This window comes from Choristoneura fumiferana, chromosome 28 (assembly GCF_025370935.1).
Source record: "Choristoneura fumiferana chromosome 28, NRCan_CFum_1, whole genome shotgun sequence".
Lineage (NCBI taxonomy): Eukaryota > Metazoa > Arthropoda > Insecta > Lepidoptera > Tortricidae > Choristoneura > Choristoneura fumiferana.
The window spans coordinates 6,789,568-6,812,687 of NC_133499.1; the positions used below are offsets into that span (position 1 = coordinate 6,789,568).

Genomic DNA, 23,120 nt, shown 5'->3' on the forward strand with positions numbered 1-23,120 from the left:
CCACGAGAGTTGAAGTGAATGACACCACAGCTACATTAAGAACTGATTGCATAGGTAAAAGAAGAATGAATGAGGGAAATGTCAAAATTCCCCTGTCATTACATGACATGTTCTTGTAGCGTGACCTCAACTCTAGTTGCACTACCTATAGCAGGAATTGCCACTTATTCATATCCCCTTGTTTTGCACTGCAGGCAAGTGGGAAAAAAAATCCCAGAATATTCAGAAGTTTTCGACATTAAAATTAAAATACTGGGAGCTCTTAAAATTATAGTTATCCATTAACTTATAAGTTACGTGGACGAGATTAATTTGAGATATATTGAGATAATTAACCTGTTTTAATTCATTCATCGGCTAAAGCGTCAGACCTCGTAACTCATCAGATCAAATTTTACAGGAGAAAAAGTTACCACCAAAAATTTTGTATGAAGTTTGTTTTGGTTTTTTATATTATTAATACAATAATTAACAAGAAACTACCGTGAGACTCACTCATATTAAATATAATGACCCGGATAACTCACGTCTTAAATCGGTTTAGCTCGACATGTTTCGGGCTAATCCGTAGCCCTTCGTCTTCGGAGCAACGCGACTCAGCGGCTGCTGCAACACGCCGCCGCTCTGCTCGCGCGACTACCCGACGAAACTGACACCGGCACACAACTACCCGCGTTTTCATCATCATTACAACTGTCAAATGTAGGGTAGCACACAACACTAACAATATCGCTCTGTAAAGGTACGTTCACACACACCGATGACCGCAGCACGAGTATTTAACACCGTTTTCCAACTCGGAGGTACCGTCCAACCACTATCCCGGTATCGGGTATATTTACCGTTTATAAAAGGGGTGACGGCGATAAAATCGGACACTGTTACGCCGAAGATATAGCATCAAGTCGATTTTCCGTCCTCATATGCAGCTCAGACAGTTGGTACGTTCGCCGAAGGATAAGGACCCTGAGTGGCCCCGGGGGTATATATGATTCCCTGTGCCTGTGGCAAAGCTATATGGAGAGACTGGACGAAACGTTTCCACAAGGGTATCGGAGCACATACGCAGTATGAGGAAACAGGACGACAAGGGGTCTGCTGTGGCCGAGCACTCAATGAACTCGGATTCGACGCACTATATCAGATTTGATAAGGTATCTGTACTTGCGAGAGAGAAATTTTTCATTCCGCGGAAAGTGCGTGAAGCCTCGAGATTAGTCGTCGGCCGAATTTCAACCGGATAGTGGTTGGACGGTACCTCCGAGTTGGAAAACGGTGTTAAATACTCGTGCTGCGTCATCGTGTGTGTGAACGTACCTTACAGAGCGATATTGTTAGTGTTGTGTGCTACCCTACATTTGACAGTTGTAATGATGATGAAAACGCGGGTAGTTGTGTGCCGGTGTCAGTTTCGTCGGGTAGTCGCGCGAGCAGAGCGGCGGCGTGTTGCAGCAGCCGCTGAGTCGCGTTGCTCCGAAGACGAAGGGCTACGGATTAGCCCGAAACATGTCGAGCTAAACTCGATTTAAGACGTGAGTTATCCGGGTCATTAATTTAATACAATAATTAACATTAAAAATGGTCGTGGCAATTGTATAAAAAAAGGAGTAAACGAGATTTTCTTGAAAATAAACTTAACTTCAGACGATGTTATACATACAAAGTTATGTATGTATATACAATACTAAGCAATTGTGTTTCTAGTCATTATTTTACAATTTCTTAGCCCCCCCTTGTCCAATGTATTGCTATGAAAATGGCAATAACTATTTTGATAAACCGCTTGACCCCCCCCCCCCCCCCCCCAAACGTGACGTAATTTATGGATGACCCCTTTGATGTCCTGTCCCTAGCACACCGATGACCGAAGGATGGCACCCGGGGCGGCGAATGTTAGACGCCATATTGTATTTCAATCCAATTTATAAAAAAGTGTAAACAAAGACGCCATTAACCCCACCACAGACATTTAGTGATGTGAAAACGTAGAACCTATTGCAAAATAATTATCTGTTCAGTAAATCGATTAATTTATTAATTGAATAGACCAAAGTATTTTTGTCTATTTTATTATTGATAAAAACTTGATTTGATTCCAAAGAGTGTTTATTCAATTTTAAAGCAGTAACTATTTTTAATTTTAAGCTAAGCAAAAGGTAATTCTCAGTCAGGAATTTCAATTCTACTGCTGTATACAGGCTCCTCTTCCCACTGGGCACACTGGGCACGTGCCCAGGGCCCCGCGATGCATTGGCCCCCCTAGGACTAGTCCCTACTCCATTACCAAATGATAACCGACAGCTACTCTACTCTCAGGTTCTCGAAATGGCGTCCGCGGACCGGGAGACGAGCTGTCGGTAGGCCTCCAACAAGATGGAGCGACGACCTGGTTAAGATCGCGGGGTCGCGGTGGATGCGGAAAGCACAAGACCGGTCTGAGTGGAGAGCCTTGGGAGGCCTATGTCCAGCAGTGGACGTCTTTCGGCTGACATGATGATGAAAAGGTAAAATCGAGCATTAAATCGATTTTTAAAATCTCAAATTTCCCACCATTTCTACGCTAGCCTATTATACACGTGTTTCATTCAAGAAATGACGTCAGATTTTGACGAAGATTTTTCAAATGAAAATTCTAGTTGAAAGACACTAATTATAGATAACGTGTTATTGATTCGATCCAGTGGGTGTTTATACAAGATTTTTTATGAAATCGGTTTGTTTACACTTTTTATAAATTCTATTCATATACCGTATAATATAACAGTTTCTATTCTTGCTTCTTCTCTTTATTTTCTGGTGAGCTTTGTGCACATAACTCTGTAGATGTAATACTTGATGGGATCGCCAAAGTTCGCATACTTCTCGCTAGTCATACCATAACGTTTGTCCGAATCATCGTTTGTCATAAATTTTAACCTTAAAATTTTCAGATTTTTTTAAATAGAAATAGAAATAGAAATAGAAATAGAAGACATTTATTCACGTTCACAAAGACACACAAATACAACCAAACAAAAAACAACAACAGCAAACACAAATAAAACAAAAAAAAGAAATACAAAAATTAAAATATATGATTTGTGTGTCCTCGCAAAAGTGAAACGGCCGCTGACTCAGCATAATGCTGAGGCGTTAAACGCCTGCAGCGCTGATTATTCTGTCAGAACCGTCTGTGACTCGCGGAATGATACACAAATATACTCACATATATAAAATTAAGATATATAAATATATTTTATTGTAAGTAAACAAGAAAAAAAAAACTACAATAAACATATAAGTAACAAAAACAAGGGACAAATAAGTGTTCAAAAACATCAGGCTGGCGTACTCAAAGTGCTGGTTTAGTGAAGGGATTTTGGAGCGTCAACAAGTATTCCGTCAGTTAGTATTTTTTAGTATTTGTATTAGTAGTAGTTAGTATTTTTAAATGTTTTTTTTTTTTATTTTATTATTCGACTGGATGGCAAACGAGCAAATGGGTCTCCTGATGGTAAGAGATCACCATCGCCCATAAATATTTGCAACACCAGGGGTATTGCAGATGCGTTGCCAACCTAGAGGCCTAAGATGGGATACCTCAAGTGCCAGTAATTTCACCGGCTGTCTTACTCTCACGCCGAAACAACAGCGCAAGCACTGCTGCTTCACGGCAGGATTACCGAGCAAGATGGTGGTAGCAATCTGGGCGGACCTTGCACAAGTCCTACACCTGGTCATCTTATAGAAGACTTTAGGTTAAGTTAGGTTGGTTTATAACAATTCTGAACAATTGTTGGATTCAGAGAAAGAAAGAGTTATTAACAAACGATCATTCTGAGAAACATACATTCGGACTTTCAACGAGCATGCGAGCCGATACGGACGCACTTAAATATGTAACGGCACCACAGGCGGCGAGTGTGGTCACTAACACAACAGTCTCTTTCTATTCTTGTTTCTTCTCCCTCTTCTTCTTAGGGTGAGCTTTGTGCACATGCCTCTGTAGATCCTTGCAGCTCTTATAGCGGCGCGGGCACTGGCTGCACGCGTGCGGGCACGACGCAGGGTCTGCGTGAACGCGCGCCGTGTGCCGCGCCCGCGTGGCGGACGACACGAAACAGCGGTGGCACGTCGGGCACGGGAACGGCTTGGACGCGCTGTGGGACTGAAAGAGAGAGACGATAATTTTTTTTTTTATTTTTTTTTTATTTGACTGGATGGCAAACGAGCAAGTGGGTCTCCTGATGATAAGGCGGGCTATCGGATTAGAGCGGTTACGCAATACGAAGGTCAATCAACTTTTTCTTATGATTGGTTTTTTGGAGTCTTTTTGTATTTTTTATTTCAACTCCAAATTTGTTACTTTTACGGGTATCCCGTGAAACCATATCGGAAATACAAACTGAGACATGGATGCACAGAAAAACCAGAAAAAGAGACCAGCACTGGGAATCGAACCAGGTCCTCAGCATTCCGTGCTGCGTGCTATAACCCCTACACTACATATATTTTCGATATGGTTTCACGGGATACTCGTAAAAGTAACAAATTTGGAGTTGAAATAAAAAATACAAAAAGACTCCAAAAAACCAATCATAATTTGATTGTTTAGTAGCGACATCTCGTCTGGGTGAGCGGTTGGTTCCGAAAGAATGTGACGTCTGTCAACGCCACATAGATGTCGCTAGTGCTGCTGCTTAAGTAGCAAAGTAGAAATAAGCAACCTGAGATATGTATGCATAGGTAAAAATCGTGTCTAGATTCCTGTCCAGCAGTGGTGTAGGGGTTATAGCACGCAGCACGGAATGCTGAGGACCTGGGTTCGATTTCCAGTGCTGGTCTCCTTTTCTGATTTTTCTGTGCATCCATGTCTCAGTGTGTATTTTCAACCTTTTCTTGTTTGTTTTTGCTTAGTAACGATATCTCTTGTCCGGGTGAGCGGTTAGTTCCAATGGAGTGCCGAAAAAAGTTTCTCGATGAGGGCTACGGCATAGATGTCGCTAGCGTCACTGCTTAGGTGGCTAAATAAGAAACAAACAAGCTGAGATATGAGGTGCATAGGGGAAATTCGTGTCGGTACCGTTGACCATCAGTGGTGTAGCGGTATAGCACGCGGTACGGAATACCGAGGACCTGGGTTCGATTCCCAGTGATGGTCTTATTTTTCTGGTTTTTCTGTGCATCTATATTTCAGTTTGTATTTTCGACAGAGTTTCCGTTGTCCAAGAGACAACAGTGACAGAGTTCCTGTTGTCCAAGATACAACAGTGACAGAGTTTAATAAAAAACTGTTAGAGGTTGTAGGGGCAGCTTAGCAGCGTCAGCTCATATTGTAGTGCAAATGCACCGAGATATGAGCTGACGTGGACATGCGCTCCTGAGTGCTGGACGCGCGTCGTAGTCAGTCGTGGGAACGTATTTGTAACCTGATGCTTGTTCCATTATTGGCTCTGTGCACGACATCAGCGCCACCTAGCGTCCGCAACTTTTCTGGCTCTGATGCTCTGACGTTTTGAAATTTAATCGCGACATTGTGACCAAAATCAAACCTATAACGTATTAATTTATAATACAAAATTACTGTGATATTTTTGGTCATTAAAATTAAATGAGGTAAGTACTCATCTACTTTTGTGATAGCAGTTCGTTTCTGTGGATGACGCAGGTCTAACCTACTCTAACCTACTTTTCTGGTAGCAGTTGGTTTCTGTGGTTGGTTTGTGCGAAATGTCATTTTGAACAAACATTTTTTTGGAATACAATATTAGTAAAAAAAAAAACGTTAGCTTAATAAACGTTTAGCGTAATAAACTTTGACAAAATAAAATTATGCCAAATGATAATTTGACCAAATGAATAAAATGCGAAATGTAAATATGCTAAAGATTGGTTGGGAAATGAAACTACTGCGATAAGTTTTTTGGGAAGTGAAATTTGGCGATAAATATTTTGCCGAAACGGCAGTACACGCAAAAATATCTGACACGTCCTTCCGGCCCTAGAAATAGAGTCGTATCAGATATTTAATGCACGCTTGTTGTGTCAGACATTGGAGCTGGCGACTGTACTAATCTTTATAGAAATAACACTTACCACTTTCAAATGCCTCTTGAGGCTGGAGTTGGTCCCGAAACTGGTATTGCATATGTCGCACAAGAACGGCCGTTCATTTCTATGTGTACGCTCGTGCACCTACAACATAATAACGGATTTATCAAATCAGATGTAACTTTGCTTTTATCTCAGGGAATTCACCCCCCCCCCCACATCTATCGACGCGAAATCGGCTTAAGCTCGGCGATAGTCCAAACATCTTGTACTATGAGTTTTTTTTTATTCGACTGGATGGAAAACGAGCAAGTGGGTCTCCTGATGGTAACAGATCACCACCGCCCATAAACATCTGCAACACCAGGGGTATTGCAGATGCGTTGCCAACCTGGAGGCCTAAGATGGGATACTTTAAGTGCCAGTAATTTCACCGGCTGTCTTACTCTCCACGCCGAAATACAACAGTGCAAGCACTGCTGCTTCACGGCAGGATTAGCGAGCAAGATGATGGTAGCAATCCGGGCGGACCTTGCACAAGGTCCTACCAGCTGCACATAAGATGAATCTTCCTTTTTCTACCGCGACTGTAATCTTTTGGCACAAAGAAATTAGGCATTTTGCCATTTAGGTGTTTTCGGTTTGAGTTATTTTAATATTTTCTCATTACGGTCATTTGGTATTTGAAGGAATAAGGTTTTAGGTCAAAGTCATAATGAATTTCGTCCATTTTAAGAATGAGACAATTTGCCATTTAGGTATTATGAGCCCATGGCAATTTGAAAATTAGTGGTATTAGTGAATAAGGTATTATGAAATTTTGTGGTTTTAAGCCCAAAGCATTTTGAATTTGAATTTGTCTCCGTATTTTGAGCAGCGGTGTGGCCGCTCCTTTATTCTGAGATACATATTCCCAGCGTTGGGACGTATAAAGGCTGCGATGATTATGATGACAGGATTACAGCTTACCTGAAGATTGTAGCTCTCAAAGAATCCCTTCCCGCAGTAAGTGCATCGGAAGGTTGCACCCCGCGCGGTACGCTCATGGCATTTCATATGCATCTTCAACAACGCCTGGGACCCAAACTTTTTCTCGCACTGCTCGCAACCATGGGTTTTTTCCTGGAAACAAAGTTTTTCACTTCTATGAACGAACGGTTGTAAAAATCGTAGCTTATCAAAAACCCATAATGGGTAATACCCATCATTTCTATCAACAATCGATTGTAATACCCACGGTTTTCTATCAAGTTCCGACTGCAAAACCCATAATATCTCGACAACCAATTGAAATTTCCACCATTTCTATCAACAGCTCATTGTAAAAGCCACAACCTCCCAACAACAGATTGTAAAAGCCACAACTTCTCAACACTCGACTGTAATACCTACAACTTCTCAACAACCGATTGTAAAACCCACATTTAAACAAACTTTGCGACGTCGGGGACGGTGACTCAACGGGGTCACGCCGTTTTGTCACCAAATTAGTTTTAAATATTATTTATAATAAATATGTATGTTAGTCTGTAAGGTATTTATTGTATGGGCCAAGTTGCCCAAAATAAATGAATTTATTATTGTTATTATTATATCCACCACTTCAATCAACAACCGATTGTAATGTCCGCCACTTCTGTTAACAACCGATTGTAAACCCCACAATTTCTCAACAACCAATTGTAAACTCCACTACTACTCAACACGATTGTAATACCAACAACTTTTCAACAACCAATTGTAAAAATCCTCATATTTTCAACAACCGATTGTAAAACCCACAAATTTTCAACAACCGATTGTAGAACCAATTCCTCATCAACCTATTGTAAACCCCACAACTTCTAAACAGCCATGCATACTAATATTATAAACGCGAAAGTGTGTGTTTGTATGTTTGTCCGTCTTCGGATCGACGTGATTTTTTGCATAGATATAGTTTATGGGTCAGAGAGGACATAGGCTACTTTTTATCACGGAAAAATGCACAGTTCCCGAGGGAACAGCGCGCGATAAGCGAACTCCACGCGGGCAAAGCCGCGGGCAAAAGCTAGTTGTACATAAATTGACAATATTATAAAACTAACTCACCAAATGTGTATCCTTATGTTTGGCCAATGAATGTGAGTACTTGAATCTCTTCGGGCACTCGCTGCACTGGTATCCACCACCCCCCGTATGAGTGTTTAAATGTTCTCTGAGCGCCATCCAACCAACGACTGTGGCGTGACAGATCTTACATTCGCGCACGCGCGTCGGATGGTACCTGGAATTAACTATAACCTTTAAAAATTCGGTCAGGAACGAATCGGACTCGTACAGTCATCATCATTATGTCAGCCGAAAGACGTCCACTGCTGGACATAGGCCTCCCCCAAGGCTCTCCACTCAGACCGGTCTTGTGCTTTCCGCATCCACCGCGACCCCGCGATCTTAACCAGGTCGTCGCTCCATCTTGTTGGAGGCCTACCGACAGCTCGTCTCCCGGTCCGCGGACGCCATTCGAGAACCTTTTAACCCCATCGGCTATCGGTCTCGCGAGCAATGTGCCCCGCCCACTGCCACTTCAGCAGGGCTACTACGAAACTCGAAACTCGTAGTTTGTGTCGTGCGGTCCCTCTGACACTTATACTATTTAATACGAGAGCGAGAGGGACGGTACGATACGAACTTCGAGTTTCGAGTTTCGTAGTAGCCCTGCAGTTTCGCAATTCTTCGGGCTATGTCGGTAACCTTAGTTCTACTGCGGATATCATCATTTCTGATTCTATCCCGCAGAGAAACCCCGAGCATAGCCCTCTCCATAGCCCTCTGAGTGACTTTGAGCTTCCTCATGAGGCCCATCGTTAGCGCCCACGTCTCAGATCCGTATGTCATCACTGGCAACACACACTGGTCAAAGACTTTTGACTTCAAACACTGCGGTAATTTGGATGAAGAGACACTGCGAAGCTTCCCGAACGCTGCCCAGCCGAGTCGGATTCGACGAGTGATCTTTTACTCGTACAGTCACCATTAAATATTTCGGAGCGGCCAAGGTGTTCAAAAATATCGGCATGTGCACTATTAGGTATTACAATACAATACAATACAATACAAAGACTCTTTATTGTACACCAGACATAGTAAGCAATACAGAAAACAGATACACAGAGAAAAAAAAAATTACAAGGTGAGCAATAGGCGGCCTTATCGCTTAAGAGCGATCTCTTCCAGGCAACCTTTTTTACAGAAAGAAGGAAGGACTAGTTTACAACAGGTGGTGCATCAAAAGTAGATCAGAAAATTTAAACGTAACAGCAATACATCTACGAATACATACATAATTATATCGAACATATAATATACGTCCAAAATAAATATAGGTAGTGAGATAAACAACAAATAAATAAATAAATAAATTATAATAAGGCTAATAATTACAAGATGACAGATAGTGCTCCTTAAGCATAGATTTAAATAGTGACTAGCCCCCTTATTCATAAAAACTTAACAAGCCTATGTTAACTAACAAATGCTTTGTCCCTTTCTAACAAATACAAATGTCGAAGTGACAGATAAGGACAAACGAATTTTAGCGGCATTTTAACTAAAATAGGTTTAATTGTCGTTTATGAATAAGGGGGAAAGACTTTGCGCGTCGTAAGTCAATCGGTAAGGAGTTCCACAACCGAATAGCCTGGACAGTATAAGAATATACATAGAATTTGGAGTTAGATAGAGGCACGGAAAGGAGAAAGTTCTGAGAGCATGTTCTGGTATTCATGTATTTTATCGCTATTTATGGCCACCTTGGCCGCTCCGAAATATCTGATGGCGGCTGTACATGAAGGGTTCCGTACCTCCGTAAGTTTTTGATAAAAATTCTAATAGCATTGCATTTTCTGCTGACTGTACTTGTTGCAGAACAATACATCATCTGTGAAAATTTCAAGAGTGTCTGTGTGAGTGACTATTATGGCTCAAGAGATACGGCCCTGTGACAGACGGACAGACAGACAAGGAAGTCTCAGTAATAGGGTCCTGTTGGCACCCTTTGGGTACGGAACCCTAAAAGCGGTCAAGTGCGTGTCGGGCCAGGCGCAGCAGGGTTACGTGAGGGCACGCACGAGGCCTACAGCTTGTACGGTTTTTAAAATTTTTAGGGAACTCTCAGCGCGCTAGTCCGACTCGCACTTGGCAGGCTTTGTTCCTTACCTCTGCCGATGGTTCTTCAAACTGCTCTTCACTTTAAACACCTTATCGCAGTCCTTGCATGGATGAATGTCGCCTTCTATTTCTTTCTCTTTCACTTCCTTGGAATTTAACCTGGGAAAAACAATTTCAGTGTTAGCAGCCCCTTCTTCATCATATCAGCCATAGGACGTCCACTGTTGGACATGGGTTTCCCCCATAGACGTCCAGTTGCCTCACACGGAAACACCTATTTAATAACTGTATCTTTTGATTGCATTATAAATAAATAAATCATGCATTAGGAACGTGAAATTTGGCACTGTTTCATATAAACATACTCACTCACTCACAAACTTTTGCATTTATAATATTAGTAGACCAGTGTCAGTTCAGTAGTGACTGTGTAATTTATTATTATTTAAATTATCAGGCTGGCACAGTCAAAATACCACAAACAGGACTTATGACGTTGAAACACACGAGTAATATTTACCTCGACGTTTCGACCACATTACAGTCAGCAGCTATTACAGCTAGTACAGGCATCTATTAGTTGCTTCCAACTGCAAGCCTGATATAACGTTTTAAACTTTCGTGATTTTCACTCATATACTCAAAATACCACAAACAGGACTTATCACGCTAAAACACGCGAGTAATATTTACCTAGACGTTTCCACCACATTACAGTGGCCGTGGTCACGAGTAGACTGAAGTGTGGGGTGTCAAGTCTGCCTAGCAGCGTGAGTCCTTCGAACTACCCGCACTTGATCACTAATAGTACCGGCACTCGTATCACGAACTACCCGCACTTGGTCATTTTTATTTGTCACCCCACCACACTGACGCCAACACTGACACTTATTTATAAAAGGATTCCACGAAGATGAAAGCTTATATCCATTGTCCCTGTTGAAATTTTTGTACTTTTATATTTCAAACGCTTTATGGACCATTCTTGAGAAGAAATTACGTTACGTGGAGAGAATTTTGGGATAGTGTTGTGTTTTGTGTTGTTCTACTCAAGAATAGTGTGTGAAGCGGTTGAAATAAAAAAAGCACAAAATTTTTAACTGGGACGATGGATGGAATCCTGTTATAAATAGGTGTCGGCGTCGAGATGAATGTTCAGAGGGACGATCGGACTTTTAAGTGTTGTGTCGGTGTGATTGGGTGAAAAATAAAAATAAAAATTACCAAGTGCGGGTAGTTTGAGATATGAGTGCCCGGTACTATTTGTGTTTAAGTGCGGGCTGTGCGGGTAGTTCGAAGGACATTGACATCCCACACTTCAGTCTACTCATGACCACGGCCACTGTAATGTGGTCGAAACGTCGAGGTAAATATTACTCGCGTGTTTTAGCGTGATAAGTCCTGTTTGTGGTATTTTGAGTATATGAGTGAAAATCATGAAAGTTTAAAATGTTATATCAGGCTGACAGTTGGAAGCAACTGATAGATACCTGTACTAGCTGTTCCTTGGTCAATTTTTGGGCATTCTCATGGGAATTTCAATTAAACTGCTTGACCTAGGCGTGTGAGCCACGCGTAAATGCTACTATTACCAATGAGGGCTATCGCGAATGAATTCGCGCTAGGGGCGCTAGTGTAGCGTGAGGTCTCCGAAATGTCAAATCTCAGTTTTTGGGTGAGCTACGCGGGTTTATTTATAATTAGAATAATTTTGTGAATATTTTGCATTACCTGAAATTAATTATGGCAATTATGCGTTACGGGGCAATTAATGTCTGTGTTTTGAGACAGTTTTGTCTTTCGGAAACTTTTGTCCTCCCTTTTTTTCCGAACAAAACGGGACTAAGCAACACTGTGGTTGCTGGATATTTTTATGGTACGGTTTTAAGGTGTATTAAATATGATTTTAATCTAAACTTTGTTTTAACGCCCGTAATAACAGACTCTGAAAGCCACACTTATAAACCTCACGCAACAGTGCGCCATCTAGTGAGACAAAAAACGATAGCCCTCATTAGTCTTACCTCTCAATGATCCTAGCTTCCTTCTTCATATTCCGCCTCATTTCCTTCTCCCTCAACACCTCTTGTCTCTTTTCATTTGTCAGACCGAACGAGTGCCATTTTGTATGTATGAGGAACCTCTTCGGGTGTTTGAAGAGCAGATTGCAGTGGCAGCACTCATAGTATGTGTTTGATTCGGTACCTGAAAGAGAAAGTAAGAATATGAAGAATATGTTCAGGTGCAGATAGAAACATGCGTCAGACGAAGTGGCGTGGCGTCGCTTTTTAATAGTATTTTTCCGCCTTCAAGGTAACTGAATTACATGCATCAATCTTTTTTTTTTTAATCTTATATTTTAACGAGGCTTTGGTACACTAAATGTGAGTATGCCAGCCTCATGGGGAGCCTCAGATACATGTAACACTCTTCCTTGTGCCGGCCGAAACCTTTTCTCTGGATGCAAAGGCCTGTCTAATGAACTTGTAAATCAGCATCCCATCCAGATACCTGTTTCTGATGTCCTTATTCTGATCTCATTCCAGAAGAAAATGAAGGTCTTCAGTCTTATTACAACCTATACACAAGGGTGATTGTACAACTCTCATCAAAGGGTGTAGCCGTGTTTGTATGGGGCATTGGCCCCAGAAGCCAAATCGATTGCCGTTTTGCTGATTTATAAGCCCAGATGCAAGATGCTATTTAATAAAAAAAAAACATTGAAAATGCTGCAGGTTTTTGAGAAAATTAAAAAAAAAGAAAATTTATTTTAATTTTTTTTTTATCTCAACTACATAACCGTTTTTTTTTGTAACTTACACACATTATGTAAGTTATAAAGATTGCAAAAGATTCCAAATATCCTTATAAGTAGTGAAGAGCATTGTGAAAATAAAATGTACTATAGACAGTGCATGTTTTTGAAAAAAATATATGTTATAGAATAATAGTTTCTACATAATATCATGAAAATTGGTGGGTGTCCCTAACACGGAAATAAATATAAAAAAATATAGAAAACTTAAAAGTGAAAATTTCACTCCTTATAATGATATTTGGAAATCCATTTTTTTTTTAATAATGCATCTTTATAACTTACATAATGTGTGTAAGTTACAAAAAAACGGTTCCGTAGTTTAGATAAAAAAAAAAAAACAATTTTCTTTTTTTTTCTTTTTCTCAAAAACCTGCAGCATGTTCGTTTTTTTTTTTATGAAGCATCTTACATCTGGGCTTATAAATCAGCAAAACGGCAATCAATTTGGCTTCTGGGGCCAATGTCCCATACAAACACGGCTATACCCTTTAGGAAGTAATTTAGTGGAATGTGACCCTAAAAACAGAAATTGAATGATACTTACCACCATTTAGTATAGCGCTTATTGCATCTCCCAAATTATCTCCATCTACAATCACTGCATCATCTTCAAGGGAATCTTTATCAGTCGAGTTACTATCCCGCAAGAACGGTTGCAAATTATCAGCATCTGTCCATGTTGCTACGGGTTCTATCTTCACAGAAACCATTTCCATCTCGTGTTTAACTTCTACTTCTTTAGTATCCGTATTTGTTTCGTGCAAAGGTCTCTCAAGTCTACTCTGTAATAAGCTTCGTTTCAATGGTTCACAGTGTATTTTGCTTTGTATATTTATGTCAGTGTCTATGTTTTTCATAGTTTCTGATTCGTTGGGTATGTTTGTTACTTCCGTTCTTAAGGGATCCTCGTTCATACTATCCTTTTTCGCCTTTGGATTTACAACGGTTTTTGATTTATTGTTGTTACTTGTACTGTTTTTATTATTTACATTAGCATTTGTGCTTACTTCTGTTTGTACATTTTTTAACTTGTCTTTAGACGAGTTATTGATAAGAATATTTTCAATGAGTTTAACAGTATTTTCTAGGCTCTTTCTTCGATTACTATCCATAAGAGATTTTTCTGGTATCTTAGATAAATCTTGACTATAAAATGGGTTTTCTTGTAAATTATTATCCTGGGGGTAGTTATCTATACCTATGTGCTTGTGAAAAGCCTTCGTGTGTATTTGGGGAATATTTATTGGCATTTTACGACAGTAGCTTTCTCTGTAATGTGGGGTGTTTGCTTCAGTAGTTTTGGTCTCATAACTCTGATAATTAGCCATTATAGAGCCTTGATCGTTTTGTATGTTCAAATTCATAGGCAACATACCGTTCTGAGTGTTGTTTAAGCTGGATTGATGGGACAATGTAGCATTCGGATGACCGTAACTTTGTTGAAAGTTCAAGCTATGGTAATTCGTAAAAGGATTCATAGAATGCCCTAAATTTAACGGAGGATGGCCGAACGACGAATAATCTGGCATACTAAAGTGCGGGACAGTTGGCTGCGGTGTCTGTTGAGGCATTTTAGCCAAATTATTTATGTTATTGCCTATAGTCATAGCGTTTGGTATCGGGGTCATGTTTACAGGCGCCCCCATGTTTATTGGCACGTCGTTCGGCCCGAATAGCCCACTGTTATGTAACATAGTTAATCAAACACTGAAATTCACAGTCTAATTGGATTTTAAACCCATTTTTGGTGTTAAAAATTAAAAGTAAACACTGCTGTAGAAAGCCATTATCTTTGACGTTAATATATCCACCCAAAAACCGGTGATATGGGAGACAGATTGTTGTGATGTGCGCAATTTACGGTTCACTTGAATCGATTCATTCGATTATTGTGTCCGAAATATTTAAAAAACGCACCTTTTATATTTTTTATTCACAGTAAATCTGCTTAAAATGAAATGAAAATACAATTCAGGTTTTATAAAGAACGAAACGTTTCTTAATTTTTTTCATATATTCGTTTCTCAGTGCTCATGCACGGTGAGCTTTAAATGAGCCCTATTAAACCGGTATTTTGACACGTTTCCAACCCTATGACAATGTTGTCCTTCATTGATTTTCTTTTCCGGTTTTCAATTTTTCATTGTAAATTTGTAACTGATTGTAGCTTTGACGTTTGTCAAAGATGGTCGCATCGCAATGAGTGATTATTTATTTGCGTGATTCATTTATCAGTAACTACTCCTTATAAAAACTCAATTAAAGTGTCTAGAAATGGCGTTGAGCGCTATAGCGGAAGATTACTTCCGTTCAATGAATCCTTTGGCGTCAAAAATACACGAAGACATTTGTGAAGCAAAAAATTCGTACGAAAACATCTGGGATACACTGTCCGAGAAAGAAAAAGTGAGTTTTCTTGCTTCCCCGTTGCCTATTTTCACTTATTGAACAACTGATTACACAGTTAAATAATAATCACGTAAGCTACGGCTGTTGTGTTTGTATAGGCCAATGAACTCCTACATTGCTAATTATAGACTATTCCAACCCAACTGAAAAGAACGTGTGGAATTCATCTACCGTAAATAATGAAAATGTGAAATTGTCATTATCTAATGCACACGCTTGATAATTTAATTTGCATAGCAATTTTTTTACTTTTTGTTTGTTTGTATTATTTAAACAAATAATTATAATTGAGATAAACAAAGCTAGAATACAGTTTGTTTAAGTTTCTAAATGAAAGGTTAGAAATAAAAATACATTAATAATTATTGTCATAGTGAATAAGGGAGCTCATTTGAACAAAGTTATAGAAATATTTATAAAGAGCAATAAAAGTTAAAAAAAAGTTTACAATGCCAATGTCTGTCTGTCTGACTGTGGCATCATAGCTCACAAACGGATGAACTGATTTTGATGCATATTTTATGCTCCTTCACAATAAAATAAGATTTGGGTGAAATTTGGCATGTATCTTGAATAATATTAGGCTGTTTTAATCGGATCGAACATATTTGAGCCAATCAACTTTTTAGTGCTGCCATGGCAACGGTCGGCAATGTAATGTCTCCTGAGTTACATATTAAATTGAAAAGTATGATTTCATCTCCTAAGTATGCTAATACAGTAGAACCCGCTTAATAAGATTTCCTGCAGAATATGCTATTTTACGCCGGTCCCTGAACCTTAGGGCCTGTTTTCATAAATTTTTTTCATGGTTAATATGACTCGCGTCCCGCTTAATACGCCATATAAAATTATATTTTTATTATAATATTACCCACATTGCATCGTCATACAATGTTACCAACTAATGTATGCATTATCATCATGTCTTCCATTCTAAATAAACAAATTACATGAAATAATACTAGTTTTTCACTTGTTTTTTTGCTCGGTCCCCTCAGAATCGTCTTAAGCGGGTTCTACTGTAGTATACAATGCACTTTTTTTGTTTTTTTTTTGTTTCTTCTTTCTGCAATGTGGCAATCTGTGAACTCAACACAATAAGCCACTTCTTTGTCTTTTCATGTCTCTGTCATCAACTGAGACATACTCCACTGAGCATCCCTTCAAGTGCTGTCATTGAACCTGCTTGGTAGAGCAGGGGCACTGTGCTTCTTCCAGTGGCGTAGCTAGGTAACCTAGGGCCCTGGGGCAAATAAAAAAATGGGGCCCACTGCTATCAAAACTGGTAAGGTTTTTTGAAGTAAAATCATTATATATACAAATACTTTAAAAATGCTAAGCAACTTTATCATCAGCTATAAAGCAGAATTTCGAGGGCCCCTGAGCTTGAGGGCCCCGGGGCACTGCCCCGCCTAGCCCCTTGGCAGCTACGCCACTGCCTTCTTCAGTCTGTTGTAGTGCATGCTTCCTGTGCCTTTCAGTTTTGTTGCCAATTGATTTATGTGTTTTGATAATCTGGCCTGATACGATTTGCTATATTTTACAATTTCCTGCTTAATTGTGCTGATATTCAAGTCCAAGTGTAGGTATTAGCTTGTTGCTTATGTAAAAAGGTATGTTCAGCATTGTCCTCAACGTTTTATTCTGAAACCTTTGTAGTATTTCAATATTACTGTTGCTCGCGGTTCCCCATAGTTGTATTCCGTAGGTCCAAACGGGTTTAAATTTTTTCAATTTCAATTTATTGTGAAGAATCCAGGTGTCTCTCTAAACCCTTACCTTTTCAGGCGTACACACTTTTGCTTACAAAATATATTCGAAAAAAAAAAGAGTAAACAATGAAAAATTACAAATGTCAACAATGAGTTTAAATTAAATGTCACAATAAAATTATATAATTAATAAAATTACATACTTACTAAGAATCAATTAAAAAAATCTTTAATAGAATAGAAACATTTTTCATTTATCCATTCCTTAGTCTTTTCCTTAAATATACTTAATTTGCATTGTTTGTAATCGTCAGGTAACCTATTAAAATTTTTGATACACATAATGTAGGAGATTTTGGAATTCAGGGCTAGTTTAACTAAAGTTTGAGAATTGTTTTATATAGAGTGATTTTGCTGTCCATTGACAGTCTTTTGCAGGTGGTAGGACCTTGTGCAAGGTCCGCCCGGATTGCTACCACCATCTTGCTCGCTAATCCTGCCGTGAAGCACGGCTTGCACTGTTGTGTTTCGGCGTGGAGAGTAAGAGAGCCGGTGAAATTACTGGCACTTGAGGTATCCCATCTTAGGCCTCTAGGTTGGCAACGCATCTGCAATACCCCTGGTGTTGCAGATGTTTATGGGCGGTGGTGATCTCTTACCATCAGGAGACCCACTTGCTCGTTTGCCATCCAGTCAAATAAAATAAAAAAAGCCCTTAGCCATTTTTCCAACGCTGTATCACTGGTGTCTCCTGAGGTACAGGACTGAATATCATACACTATACTATTATTTATTTAAACACTTGCTCGTTTGCCATCCAGATGAATAAAAAAAAAAAAAAAAACAGTTGATTGGCCCATCTATTACACATGTGAAGCTGCGGGTAAAATCTAGTAATGTTTATAAATAACTAATTACATATAATCAAAAAGAGTTATGACAAATCAAAAACAAAGCCTCATTAGTTCATTGTTAGAAGGGTCTCGTACATAATAGAGTCATGGGTGACTCATTGCTTTATATGGCTTGTATACCCGTACAAACTATGATTACTGTTGAGATGTTATCGTCAGAGCCAATAAAAGTACTTGAATAACAGTTTATTGTTTTATTAGCAGTAGAGCTACAACACAATGGCGTACATAGAAAGTAAAGTAAAGTTGACAGATATGTCAGTGTCACAGACAGTTTTTATTCAAGACCACAGAGTGCGCATTTTAATACTTAACACCCTCCCTAAATGCGTACTCTCCTACACATACCAATCATCCCTCTCAAATATTCAAACTGAGGTTTAGGAAGACTCTTGGTAAACATATCTGCTGCCTGAAGTTTAGTTTCACAATACTCAACATCCATTACATTCTCAAGAAGTTTTTCTCTAATATAGTGATATTGAATATCTATATGTTTCGATCTCTTATGTAAATTAGCACCACGAATCAGTTTGATTGTACTCTGATTATCAATTAATAGCTTGATATTTTCTGAAAAACCAATTTCTTTCATGAGACTTTTAATCCAAACAAGCTCTTTCGTAGCGGCACAGGCAGCTAGATACTCAGCTTCTGTCGTAGACAGAGCTACACACTTCTGTAATTTGGTGTTCCAGGTGATAGCACCACTATTCATTATAAACACATAGCCAGTTATAGATTTGCGTGTCACAGTACAATTTGCATAGTCAGCATCAGAAAAACCTTTGGTGTTGCTATCCTCAGTTACACTTGTACTATATAGTATGCCCAAATCTTTATTACTTTTCAAATATTTAAACACCTTTTTTACTGCACCCCAGTGTACATTATTAAAATTGTTCAAGTATCTACTCAGTGAGCATACTATAAAGTAAATATCAGGCCTGCTACCTATAGCAGCATACATGAGTGAGCCTACTGCCTCACGGTATGGTACATCTGGCATGTCAGCTGATCCTTCACAATTATCTAACTTTACATTAGGGTCAGCTGGCAGTGCACTAGTTTTACATAAGTCCATTCCAAATTTGTGGAGCAAGCTATTAATATACTTAGTTTGATGTACAAAGATTGACCCATTGTTTTCAATTTCTATTTCTAAACCCACAAATTGCTTTGGACTCATAATAGTTATTTCAAAATGTTTTTGCAAGTTGATTAAGAACTTATCAATAAGCTCTTGGTTTTTACACAATAATAACCCATCATCTACAAACAAAAGTAAATATAAGGGAACTTTATGGTCCAGAGATATATACAGACATTTGTCATTCTGACAGTTTACAAAACCATTTTCCTCCATGAAAGAGTGAAATTTAGAATTCCAACACCTGGGCGACTGTTTCAACCCATACAGAGACTTTTTGAGTTTGCAGATTAATTCTGTGTCTAGACCAGGTGGAGGTTCCATATAAACCTCTTCCTTTAGGGTTCCATATAGAAAAGCAGTCTTTATATCAAACTGTGCCATCTTCAATTTTTCTTTTGCTGCCAGTGACAGCATCATTCTAATGGTATCATAGCGTACCGTTGGTGAAAACGTTTCATCATAGTCTATCCCTTTCTCTTGGGTATAGCCTTTTGCACATAGTCGAGCTTTGTATCGTGTGGTCTCATCAGCATTCTGCTTAATTTTGTAAACCCATTTACAACCAATCATCTTCTTGTTAGCTGGACGTTCCACAAGCTCCCATGTCTTGCATGTATCATGAGACTCCAGTTCCTCATTCATTGCTGTTATCCATTTCTCCCTATCTTGGCTATTCACAGCCTCTGTGTATGTATTGGGTAGTACTTCTACTAAGTTTGCTTCTGCTGCTGTGCGTCTATGCAGTCGGGGACGCAGGTTGTATCTCTGTTCTCTTCCCTCGTTATTTTGATCATACATTGCTCTGCTCTCTTCCTGACTCTCTGGATTTTCATCTAATTCGTTAACTGCCACATCATCTATCATAGCTTGGTAAAAATCCTCAAATGCTTCATGACCATATAGATGGGACTCATAAGGTTTGCCTTCTTCACTATGATAGCTATCAAGGGTCAGTGGGTGATCTGATGTCTCTCTCATGCTGTCAATCAATGAAGAGAGCTCGTTTTCGTTGAAGATTACATCCCGAGATACACTTATTTTCTTTGTATCCGGATCAAACAACCTGTAATTGTCAGAGTTGCTTTCATAGCCAACTAGAATAAGCCTCTTGCTTTTTGGCTCTAGTTTGTTTCTCTTTTCTTTAGGTACATGCATATAAGCAGCAGAACCAAATGCTCTAACATGTGTCAGTGTAGGTTTTGAGCCAGTCCAAAGTTCAAATGGAGTCATTTCCTTGTTATTTCTTCTGTTCATTAAGTAAACCGCTGTCTGCACTGCTTCTGCCCACAGCGCCAGAGGTAGATGTCTCGCATACAGCATAGACCGAGCACTTTCCATGATTGTGCGATTTGCCCTTTCGCTCCGGCCATTCTGCTGCGGTGTATATGGGGCGGTGTGTTCTAACTCAATACCTTTCTCAGCTGCATATTTCCTAAATTCATCATTGCAGTACTCCTTGCCGTTGTCACTGTGTAACAGCTTGACTTTGGTGTCAAATTTATTTTCTATTAGTTGAACATACTTCTGAAAGGCCTGTAGCGCTTCACTCTTGTGCTTCAAGAAGTAAACGGTGATAAATCCAGATGCTGCTTCTAGGAATGTGATGAAATATCGAGCTCCACCAACAGATGGTATTGGCATAGGCCCACAGAGGTCGCTGTACACTTTATTCTTCTGCACATTTGATTCTCTTTTCTTGAAAGGGACTCTATGTTGCTTACCAATAACACAAGCCTCACAGAAAAAGTCACTGAGATCACCAACAGGAGGTAAATGTCCATTTTGCACCATTTCACGCAATGTCTTTATGTTAACATGACCAAGACGCTCGTGCCATTGTTTCAAAGTTACTATATTTGCTTCACCGCCCGCCAAGATGGGCTTGAACAACAATTTGTAAAGATTATTAGGTTGTTTAATGGCAGTAGCCGCAACACTTCCGTCACTATTTTTTATAAATGCGAAATCTTTGTTTTTGGTCACTGAAAATCCTTTTGAGGTTACAACACCCTCCGAGAACAAGTTTCTCTTCAATTCAGGCACATAAAGCACATTATTTATGGTGGAATCATACCATTTACCGTTCAGGAACTTCATTATTTTAATTGTTCCTGAGCCTTGCACAGATAGTTCACTTTTGTCACCTAATCGCACACAGCTACACTCTGGCTTGAAGTCTGAGAAATAATTCCGTCGATATGTCATGTGGGCGGATGCCCCGCTGTCTAAGATCCATACTTCTTCATCTGCTGTGTTATTTGCCTCAAGCTGGGCAATGAAGGCTGATTCATTTTTCTCATACTTAAGTCATGCTTATATGCACTACTTTGTTGTGGGCTAAAGCGACAATCACGAGCATAGTGCCCAAGTTTCCTGCACTTAAAGCACTTTACTGATCTTTTAGCCACCTTCTCCGTAGCTAGTGCTGTTTCCTCTTGAGCTTTGAAACTTAAATCCTCATCTAACAGTCGCGCCGTAAGGTTGTTTACCGTTTGTTTACTTGGTTCGAGCGACAGCCAAGCTTGTCGCACCATGCGATAGCGCTCGGGCAATGACCCTAGTATCTTGGTCACGATTGCCATTTCTGACATTGTTTCGCCGGCATCCTTTAGCTGTTTCGCAATATTTTCTATTTTAGAAATGTGTTCGGCAATGCTATCGCCCTCGATAAACTTGATCGTGTGGAATTTCTCATGCAACAGCATTTTGGAATTTTCACTTTTTTGGTCATAGATCGAGTCTAATTTGACAAAAATGTCACTCGCCGTTTCACTTGTTTCGATTAGACTTATTTGAGGCAATTCCATGCTTGCCGTAATAACGTACATCGCCTTCGCGGCATCTTTCTTCCACTCGTTCTCATCGGCGCCAGCCGGCGCTATAGAAGAGGTTATGTGATCGCCCAGGCCCCTGGCCTTCAAGGCAAGTGTCGTTTGGAACTTCCATTGTCTGTAGTTGTCGCCTGCGAACTTCTTCGCAGTCGCGACGCCAAGACCTCCAAGATCCATTGGTACTTAACAACGTCCACGTGCCGCGCTACAAACACGCGTGCATCCGACGCAATACCGAGACGTAGGAAAAAACACGTTCTGACGACCGATCCGACTTTATTTCTATTCACTCGCGATGTCTGGGCCCATAGCCTGTTGAGATGTTATCGTCAGAGCCAATAAAAGTACTTGAATAACAGTTTATTGTTTTATTAGCAGTAGAGCTACAACACAATGGCGTACATAGAAAGTAAAGTAAAGTTGACAGATATGTCAGTGTCACAGACAGTTTTTATTCAAGACCACAGAGTGCGCATTTTAATACTTAACAATTACATACATACAGCTGTATTGTAATTTGTTTAAGATAGCTAATTAAAATAAATGCGATATTATGTGAGCATATTTATGTCACAGGGAATTGGCCAAAATTGATGTTTGGACAAATCTCTATGGTATATGACCAAAAATCGGCCAAGAGCGTGTCGGACACGCCCAAGATAGGGTTCCGTAGCCATTACAAAAAAAAACAAGTAATATTATGTGTGTTATAACACAATTAAAACACTTACTACAGTCTTAAAATCTATTACCAGAAAAAGAGCGTATCGTCACGGCACTTACGTCCTTTTGTTGAGAAGCGCAGTTTTTCGGCAATAACTCAAAACGGTATATCCGATCATGTTGAAACCAATTTTCCGGAAATCTTCACTTAACCAAAAACCGGCCAAGAGCGTGTAGGACACGCCCAAGAGAAGGTTCCGTAGCCATTGCGAAAAAATTGAGTAATATTTTTCTAAGGATTTCGTATTTTGTATGGAATATTCCAAGTTTAGGTATGTTTTACATCTTAGGCTGCTATTTATTCTTAAACTACTAATAATTTTCAAGCAATCTTAGCCTTTATAAAATTTTCCTTGTAAATATAGTTACCTACCTACT

At 39.6% G+C, this 23,120-nt stretch overlaps 2 protein-coding genes across 2 annotated transcripts in view; one reads left to right on the forward strand and one right to left on the reverse strand.

Moving 5' to 3' along the window:
* Positions 1-3,710: 3,710 nt before the first annotated feature.
* LOC141443928 (uncharacterized) lies at positions 3,711-14,864 on the reverse strand (the record flags this gene model as incomplete). The annotated part of the gene is given in 7 exon segments (XM_074109334.1): positions 3,711-4,147; positions 6,076-6,174; positions 7,000-7,152; positions 8,122-8,296; positions 10,228-10,338; positions 12,204-12,384; positions 13,542-14,864. Coding segments are annotated over 7 exon segments (2,088 nt in total). The 3' UTR covers positions 3,711-3,928.
* A 281-nt stretch (positions 14,865-15,145) lies between these two features.
* LOC141443938 (uncharacterized) overlaps positions 15,146-23,120 on the forward strand; it is a 43,781-nt gene continuing 35,806 nt past the window's right edge. The window contains exon 1 of the mRNA XM_074109359.1: positions 15,146-15,403. Within this exon, the coding sequence (XP_073965460.1) occupies positions 15,272-15,403 (132 nt within the window). The 5' untranslated portion in view covers positions 15,146-15,271. The remainder of the gene's footprint in view (positions 15,404-23,120) is intronic.